This window comes from Nerophis ophidion, linkage group LG28, assembly GCF_033978795.1.
Source record: "Nerophis ophidion isolate RoL-2023_Sa linkage group LG28, RoL_Noph_v1.0, whole genome shotgun sequence".
In the NCBI taxonomy this organism is placed as follows: Eukaryota; Metazoa; Chordata; class Actinopteri; order Syngnathiformes; family Syngnathidae; genus Nerophis; species Nerophis ophidion.
The window spans coordinates 21,803,328-21,813,052 of record NC_084638.1 but is presented as its reverse complement, the minus strand read 5'-3'; the positions used below and the strand labels follow the sequence as shown (position 1 = coordinate 21,813,052).

At 40.5% G+C, this 9,725-nt stretch overlaps 1 protein-coding gene across 1 annotated transcript; it reads left to right on the top strand.

Moving 5' to 3' along the window:
* Positions 1–6,309: 6,309 nt before the first annotated feature.
* Positions 6,310–9,405, top strand: LOC133545619 (transcription factor Jun-like). Its single transcript, XM_061891371.1, has one exon. It carries the CDS (start codon positions 6,661–6,663, stop codon positions 7,558–7,560), a length of 900 nt encoding a protein of 299 aa, XP_061747355.1. The 5' UTR covers positions 6,310–6,660; the 3' UTR covers positions 7,561–9,405.
* The last annotated feature ends 320 nt before the right edge of the window (positions 9,406–9,725 follow it).

Sequence of the window (9,725 nt, the reverse complement as noted above, 5' to 3'; positions counted from 1 at the left end):
ATGATATTCGACTGAAAACATACACAGGAAGAGTCTCAGTCTTGGTATTGTTGAACCTGAGCACTGCCATTGACACAATTGACCATATTATCTTATTGCAGAGGTAAGAAAACTGGGTGGGAATACCTGGTTCTGTTCTTAACTGGTTCAAGTCCTATATCAATCAAGGACACACTTTGTTTGAATTGTTAACTGTCTCTGACCAAATGGATATGATCTGTGGGGTTCCTCGGGGCTCGATTCTGGGAATCCTATTGTTCAACTCGTACATGATGCCACTACGTCAGCTCATACGCAGCTTCAATATGCCCAACCACAACTATGTAAATGACGCTCAAATCTACGTGTCACGGACGGCAGGTGAACATTGGCCTGTTGATTCACTTTGTCACTGCATCATACAATTAAGTGTGTGAATGCAAAACAATTTTCTTCTGTTAAACTCAAACAAAACTGAAATTATTGTCTTTGGCCTACAGAAGCAAATAGAAACTATCATTATTAGTGTCCTTAAAGGGGAACATTATCACCAGACCCATGTAAGCGTCAATATATACCTTGATGGTGCAGAAAAAAGACTATATTTTTTCAACCTATTTCCGAACTCTAAATGGGTGAATTTTGGCGAATTAAACGCCTTTCTGTTTATCGCTCTTTTTGCGATGACGTCAGAACGTGACGTCTCCGAGGTAACACACCCACCATTTTCATTTTCAACACATTACAAACTCCGGGTCTCAGCTCTGTTATTTTCCGTTTTTTAGACTATTTTTTTGGAACTTTGGAGACATCATGCCTAGTCGGTGTGTTGTCGGAGGGTGTAACAACACTAACAGGAAGGGATTCAAGTTGCACCACTGTCCCGAAGATGCTAAAGTGTCTGCCGCCAGACCCCCATTGAATGTGCCAGAGTGTCTCCACATTTTACCGGCGATGACAGACATGGCACAGAGATGTATGGATAACCTGCAGATGCATTTGCAACGATAAATTCAACGAAATCCCAAAGGTGAGTTTTGTTGATGTTGACTGCCAGCTAATCGATGCTAACATGCTATGCTAATCGATGCTAACATGCTATTTACCGGCGGTGCTAAAGCAGACATGGCACAGAGATGTATGGATAACTTGCAGATGCATTTGCAACTATATTACGTTTACTTCCACCCACATTTAATGCGAAAAAAACACTTACCAATCGAAGGATTTAAGTTGCTCCACTGTCACGAGATGCGAAAGTCCTGATCGTTTGGTCCGCACATTTTACCTTCGATGCTAACGCAGCTATTCGGCCATGCTATGGCTATGAATAGCGTCAATAGCTATTCGCTCAATAGCTTCAGTTTCTTCTTCAATACTTTCATACTCCAACCATCCGTCTCAATACATGCGTAATCTGTTAAATTGCTTAAGTTGCTGAAATCCGAGTCTGAATCCGAGCTAATGTCGCTATATCTTGCTGTGGTATTCGCTGTTGTTTGTTTACATTGGCAGCACTGTATGACGTCATAGGGAAATGGATAGTCGCATCGCAAATAGCGAAAATCAAGCACTTTAAAGCTTTTTGTAGGGATATTCGGGGACAGGTAAATTTTTGAAAGAAACTTCAAAAAATACAACAAGCCATTGGGAACTGATTTTTGGTGTTTTTAACCCTTTTGAAATTGTGATAATGTTCCCCTTTAAAACTCTTCCCCTGAAACCTAATAATAAGGTTAGAAATCTAGGGGTAATAATTGATTCAGACTTTAACTATAGCAGCCACATTAGGTCATTAACATCAGCAGCGTTTTTATCAACTGAAAAACATTTCCAAAATCACATAAATATTGTCTAAATCAGACTTAGAAATACTAATTCATGCATTTTCCCCCAAGTTAGACAACTGAAATGGCCTTATCACTGGGTTTTCAAAACGAGTTGTAAAGCAGCTTCAGTATATCCAGGATGCTGCAGCTCAAGTCCTGACTAGAACCAGGAAATATGACCATATTAGTCCAGCTTAGGTCACTGCACTGGCTTCCTGTTGCTCAGAGAATAGACTTTAAAACATCTCTGATTGTGAACAAGTCTTTTCATGGTCTTGTGCCAAAGTACATCTCTGACATGTTAGAGTCATCTGAACCATCTCGAGCTCTGAAAACGTCAGGGAGTGGTCTTCTGCTGGTGCACATAGTCAGGAACTGCGTTTCAGTTTTATGCTCCTAAAATTTGGAAGTCTTCCTGAAGACTACAAAAGTTCAAATCCAGCCTGAAAACACTTTTTTTTATTTGGGCATGTGACAACTGAAATATTGTATCTACAGAATTGATTTTAAGTTATTATGATTGTTTTTATGACGATTGCCTTTGTTGCGATGAGCTGGCGACTTGTCCAGGATGCAGTTGAGGTAGGGTCCAGCACCCCGTGCGACCCCGAGAGGGAAAGCGATAGAAAATGAATGGATGGATGGATGGATTTTCTCATTTTAATTTGAATTATTTTTCCTTCTTTTAACTTTCTGTAAAACACTCTGAATTGTCTTGTGTACAAATTGTGATCTATAAACAACATTGCCCTGCCCTACTTTTGATTTGTGATCTATTTTGATTTTATGGTCAGAATGTCATACATGGATAATTTTCAAAAATGTTTTTCTTGAGGCTTAATTCTTGTTCACAGTTCAGCTAAAATCCCCAACAATGTGTACTTTGAAGCAAAAATTTTGCAGAGCACAAGAGTCGAAGGCTGCTCACTCATCTTTGTATACAATGACCTGATCATGAGTGATCTTCTTTCCGATCCGATACAGAGTAAAATTTAGGCTGGTATTGGAAATACCGATACTTTGTGCAAATATACCTAATGAGGCAGCTAACATTTTAAACGTTGTGCATTTCAAATAATAACTTGGCATAAAGAATACAGTTACTTATCATCAATATTAAATTATATAGTATGTATCATTATTATTGTGTATATATGTACAAAATCAGTGAAGTTGCCACGTTGTGTAAATCATGAATAAAAACAGAATACGGTAAATCTTTTTCAAATTATATTCAATTGAATAGACTAAAAATACAAGATATTTATTGTTGGAACTGAGAAACTTAATTATTTTTGCAAATAATCATTAACTTACAACTTAATGGCAGCAACACATTGCAAAAAAGTTGGCACAGGGGCATTTTTTCCACTGTGTTACATGGCCTCTCCTTTTAACAACTCTCAGTAAACGTTTGGGAACTGAGGAGACACATTTTTGAAGCTTTTCAGGTGGAATTCTTTCCTATTCTTGCTTGATGTACAGCTTAAGTTGTTCAACAGTTTTAGGTCACTCTTGTGGTATTTTAAGCTTCATAATGCGCCACACAGGCAGGCCAGTATAGTACCCACACTCTTTTACTACTAAGCCACGCTGTTGTGACTTGGCATTGTCTTGCTGAAATAAGCAGGGGCGTCCATGAAAAAGACGTTGCTTGGATGGCAACATATGTTGCTCCAAAACCTGTATGTAACTTTCAGCATTAATGGTGCTTTCACAGATGTGTAAATTGCCCATGCCTTGTGCACTAAAACACCCCCATACCATCACAGATGCTGGCTTTTGAACTATGCGCCTATAACAATCCGGATGGTTCTTTTAATCTTTAGTCCAGAGGACACAACATCCACAATTTCCAAAAACAATTTGAAATGTGGACTCGTCAGACCACAGAACACTTTTCCACTTTGCATCAGCCATCCGAGATCAGCTCGGGCCTAGCGAAGCCAACAGCGTTTCTGGGTGTTGTTGATAAATGGCTTTCACTTTGCATAGTAGAGTTTTAACTTGCACTTACAGACGTAGCGACAAACTGTAGTTACTGACAGTGGTTTTCTGAAGTGTTCCTGAGCGTGGTAATATCCTTTACACGCTAATGTCGCTTTTTGATGCAGTACCACCTGAGGGATCGAAGGTCACAGGCATACAATGTTGGTTTTAGGCCTTCCATTGATTTCTCCAGATTCTCTGAACCTTTTGATGATATTACGGACCGTAGATGGTGAAATCTCTAAATTCTTTGCAATAGCTCGTTGAGAAATGTTGTTAAACTGTTTGACAATTTGCTGACGCATTTGTTCAGCCCCATCCTTGTTTGTGAATGACTGAGCATTTCATGGAAGCTGCTTTTAAACCCAATCATGGCACCCACCTAATCCCAATTAATCTGTTCACCTGTGGGATGTTCCAAATAAGTGTTTGATGAGCATTCTTCAACTTTCTCAGGTCTTTTTTGCCACTTGTGCCAGCTTTTTTAAACATATTGCAGGCATCAACTTCCAAATAAACTAGTATTTGCAAAAAGTTAAGTTTTTCAGTTTGAACGTTAAGTATATTGTCTTTGCACTCTATTCAAGTGAATATAGGTTGAAAATGATTTGCAAATCATTGTATTCTTTTTATTTATTTTCGATTTACACAAAGTGCCAACTTCACTGGTTTTGGTTTTTGTATTAAGCTATGCTGTATATATGCACTGCGATACTATTTCATCCAAATGACATTTTTATAAGGATGCTTTATGTTTATTCACACTAATTTACCTTATTTACATATGGAAATATTCATGGTGCATGTTTGGAGTATATCACACTTTAACTCATTGCAAATTATGTTAGTGTAAATAATTCAGAGATGTACTGTGCCATATTTATTTCATTACATTGAAGATTTTGTTAACGCTTTCTGATGATTTGCCTGTTTAATTGCACATACTGTATGCATTGACTTTAGGGGAAGGAAGCATGTACAGTCAAAATAAATTGTGGGATTGATCTGTAACCGTACATGATTAATGTCCGTGTATGGCATTCTGACAACAAAATGTAATTTGTGTCAAAATATCTCAGCCTTTTCTTAAAGTTAATTTAAACTATGCTAGCATGTGATTTAATGATACAAGAAATAATAACAATGCAATTAAAATTGTTTCAAAATATGTTTAAATTCATTTAAATTATACAAGCAAGTGATTTACTGCGAGTAATCTCGATCAATGACCATTCAAAAGTGTAATTAATCTGATTTAAAAATGTAATCATATGACAACATTGCTTACTCATTTTGAGCAAACAAAGATGGTGCATTGAAGTAAAGCATTTTTAAAAATTGATCACCGTATGACATTCTGACAATAAAATTGTATTTGTTTCAAATTATCAAGGTCTTTTTTTTCAAAGTTAATTTAAATCATGCAAGCAAATGTGTGATTAAATAAAATGTGTGATTAATCCAATTTAAAAAATGTAAGAATATGACAACATTGGAGTAAATAAAGGTGGTGCATTAAAGTAAAACATTTAAAAAAATGTCCGTGTATGACATTTTAACTAACATTTAAATGTGTTTAAAAATATTAGGGGTAATGTCACAAAAAAGGACAGTAATTTCGTCTATTCTGGTTTAAAACATTTTAAAATTGAGAAAAATTATTTTCAATTTAGATTTTTTACGGTGACCTGGAAGTGCAAAACACTTTAGCATTTCATGAAACAAATTACAATAACAGAAAACATCAAAACAAAAGCGAAAATAATTGAAGTTTCATAAACCGGAAGAGGAATGTCCCACATTAATGACTGACAGCGACACGAGCCAATCGTTTTGTTAATGACTCGAATGAGGACGTAAAGACTTGGCAGATAAAGACAAACAATTGGCTAATTTAGCTGTCAATCGGAGGTTTGGGACATTCCTTTTCCGATTTGGGAAGGTGAAAAAATGTTTCCTAGTGTTTTTTGTTTTTTTTTCCGGAATTGTAATTTGTTTCATTACGTGTTTGTTTTTTACTTCCGTGCAACTGTACATTTTGGTTTCCCCCCACATATAAATTCTCGTTTAAATATTCAGCATAATTCTGAGGATACTTAATTTAAGAATTCCAAATTGATTAATGCTTGTTTTCAGGAAAAAAAAAAAAAGTATTTCTGTTTTAAAAGTCCTGCTATTTTTTCAATATACAAATCGTAATTTTGGATGTTTTAACTATCTTTTAATATTTCCTCTCAAATTTAGTCTTTATAGGTGATATTTTGTCAATTCTTTTCTGAAGTGTAAGGACTAATTGTCGTGTTTATACATGATAATCTGTTCATTACAATTGAGCGGGCAATTTAATATTCAAAAACACTACGTAATCCCAGAGTACATTGCTCCAGTGTCTGCATTACCTAATCCCATAAACCATCGCGGGGGGCGGGGACAAGGCCTGTTGTCACAGCAACCGGCATGTCACTCAATACGCCCCGCCCCACCAAACCCCCGCAGCCAATCGGATCCTTTAGGAATGACATCATTGTTATTTTCAGTGGAGCTCCAGCTCCTAGGTGGATAAAGTTCGTCTCTACGTTGGAAGTGATAGAAAGTATTATCCCGATCCGGGCACCGTTTCCTGTCTTTAGGGAGGAGGATCGATCAAAGAGGATATTTTATGATATCGGTGAGGAAACGGGTTACTTAATCGATGATCACGAGGGAAAAGTTTTCTCGGGACAGCAAGTTGTCAAAGCGATCGGGACTTCCAACAAAAGGCGGATTCTGTCGCAAGGCTGGGGAGGCTCGGAAGCCGAATGTTTTTACTTTAACAAAAAGGTGAGACGCCATTTTTTTTTTTTTTTAAAGCGACTGAAACTTAATGTCCGGGAAAATGGAAGCGACGTTTTACGACGACGCCGTGAACGCGTCGGGCAACTCTCAACACGACGCGACGAGGGTCTACGGCTTCAACGCCAAAACCCTCAAACAGTCCATGACTCTCAACCTGAACGACCCCAAGAACTTCAAACCTCAGCTGGGCCCCAAAGCCTTGGACATCCTGACGTCCCCGGACGTGGGTCTGCTCAAGCTGGCCTCGCCGGAACTGGAGCGGCTGATCATCCAGTCGTGCACCGGCTTGACGACTCCCACCCCGACGCAGTTCGTCTGTCCCAGGAACATCACCGACGAGCAGGAGGGCTTCGCGGAGGGCTTCGCCAAGGCTCTGGCGGAGCTCCACTACCAGCAGATGGGCACCGCCCCCGCCGGGGCGCAGACCACCACCGAAGTCGCATCCGGCGCAGCTGCGCCCGACGCCGGCGAGAACCAGTACAGCTGCACGGTGCGCCCCGAGCCGCCGGAGTACACCAACCTGTCCGCCTTCAACCGGGCCGTGCTGGGGTCATCCGACCGACACCCGCCGACGTGTTATCAAGAGCACTCTCGCCTCCGCTCCTTGAAGGAGGAGCCGCAGACGGTGCCGGAGATGCCCGGCGAGACGCCGCCGCTCTCCCCCATCAACATGGAGAACCAGGAGCGCATCAAGGCGGAGCGCAAGCGCATGAGGAACCGGGTGGCCGCCTCCAAGTGCCGGAAGAGGAAGCTGGAGAGGATATCCCGCCTGGAGGACAGGGTGAAGAACCTCAAGAACCAGAACACGGAGCTGGTGTCGTCCGCCAACGTGCTGCGGGACGAGCTGGCTCTGCTCAAACAGAAGGTGATGGATCACGTCAACAGCGGCTGTCAGCTCATCTTGACGCAGCAGCTCCAGGCCTTCTAGGCGGCTCCATGTCTTGGAGAGGGGTTTGGGGAGGGGGGCCAAATGACTCCAAGTGGCCTGAAAAGTCCAAAATGATCATCAGCTCAGGCACTTCCTGCTAAGTTTCTGCAGACGAACTTCAACTTCAGGAATCTCTGTGTCATATATCGACCACAGGGGTGGGCAGAATCGAATGAATCCTCACTTATTAGTTAGTGCACTCTAAGATTAATAAGAAAGTTTATTGTTGTTTTTATTCCCGCTCTTCCTTCCTTCACTTCCTGGTGTCCAACACCTAACACAGTGGTTCTTAACCTTGTTGGAGGCACCGAACCCCACCAGTTTCATATGCGCATTCACCGAACCCTTATTTAGTGAAATTCAAGACAAAGCTGTATGTTTTTGGTAACACTTTAGTATAGGGGAACATATTCTAAGTAACAAAGACTTAATTTAGAGTTATTTGGACATAGCTCGGTTGGTAGAGTGGCCGTGCCAGTAACTTGAGGGTTGCAGGTTCGATTCCCGCTTCCGCCATCCTAGTCACTGCCGTTGTGTCCTTGGGCAAGACACTTTACCCACCTGCTCCCAGTGCCACCCACACTGGTTTGAATGTAACTTAGATATTGGGTTTCACTATGTAAAGGGCTTTGAGTCACTCGAGAAAAGCGCTATATAAATATAAATTCACTTCACTAGGGGAACATATTCGAAATAATAGGTCAGGGTTAGAGGGTTAGGGCCATGCATTAATTAGTACTTAATGACTAGATAAGAACCAATATGTTACTAATTTGCATGCTAATAAGCAACTAATTAATGGTGGATGTCGTAGTGGTTTGTGCAGCCTTATGAGACACTAGTGATTTAGGGCTATATAAGTTGATTGATTGATATGTTCCCAATACTAAAGTGTTACCACATTTTTTTTGCTGGTGCACAAAATCAACCGTGCAAGGACATCACCTTGTTCAAACAACAAAACTAAGACGGTGCGTAAACTAACAACAAATTACACACCTGCAAATCAGTCAGCTGTTGCCATATCTGTAATATGCCAACAGGGAGAAGTTTGTATTTACACGAAGAGTCGGGTGTGTTTTGATCTCCGCCGAACCCCTCAGGTCGACTCACCGAACCACTAGGGTTCGATCGAACCCTGGTTAAGAACCACTGATATCCTGTGTTCCCCCGCCCTTAAGTCCCCCCTACAATGGTTCCGGTATAGTCCCGTTCTCACTTATTAGTTAATGCACTTTTAGATAAGAACGCTTATTGTCTTTTTCCTGCCTTTTAATTCCCGCTCTTTCTTCGTCCAACACCTAACACCTGTCCTCATATCCTGTGTCCCCCCGTCCTTATGTTCCCCTTACAATGGTTTCGGTATTGTCCTTGTAGCCAATACATGACAGATACCTTTACCTTCAGTGAATTGCCGCATTCTAAGACAGCCAAAATATAAATAAATATCCTCTTTTAACTTATTCCGAGTTTTCAAACGAACTGTGATGGCGAACTGACTGCAAAAAATATCGATTCGCTCACCCCTATCGCATCTTTTTCTACTACGCCATCCAATACAGATGACCCGTGGAGGGTCACGCGTGGTTCACGCCTGTATGACGTCAAAGAAGTTGCAATAAAATTCATTTTAGACATGAACTTGTACAGTAACACTAAAGATTGTCACCTTTACGCTCAGGTGTGAAGCAATTACTGACTTAACCTGCCTTACTCTTAATCTTCACAGTGATGCAACTTTTTGGGATACAGGTGTAACCGATGTTAAAACGTTGTTTGTATGCTGTTTTTTTTTAAGCACTTCACACTTGTAAATATGATAAAATAAACAATTTGACACACTGATGCTTTTGTTTCCTAATCGTAAATGGTTTCCCCAGTCATTAAGAAAGTAGACCCATAGAGGGCAGACTGGACAGTGAGTCATCACAGCTTGGAGGTGAACGCTGGCTGTGATTGGATGATGTCCCGGAAGTGAGCAGCACTGTGCCATATAAGGAATGAGTGGCCACCGTGGGACGGATGAGTCACTAACTACCCACCTCTTTCTTTTTTCTCCAGGAGGTAAACAAGTACTGCATACAATAACAATATTATTGAAATGTCTTAATCTTAAGAAGTTATTCATCTCAAACTCAATACACATTACAAAAATAGTGTACATA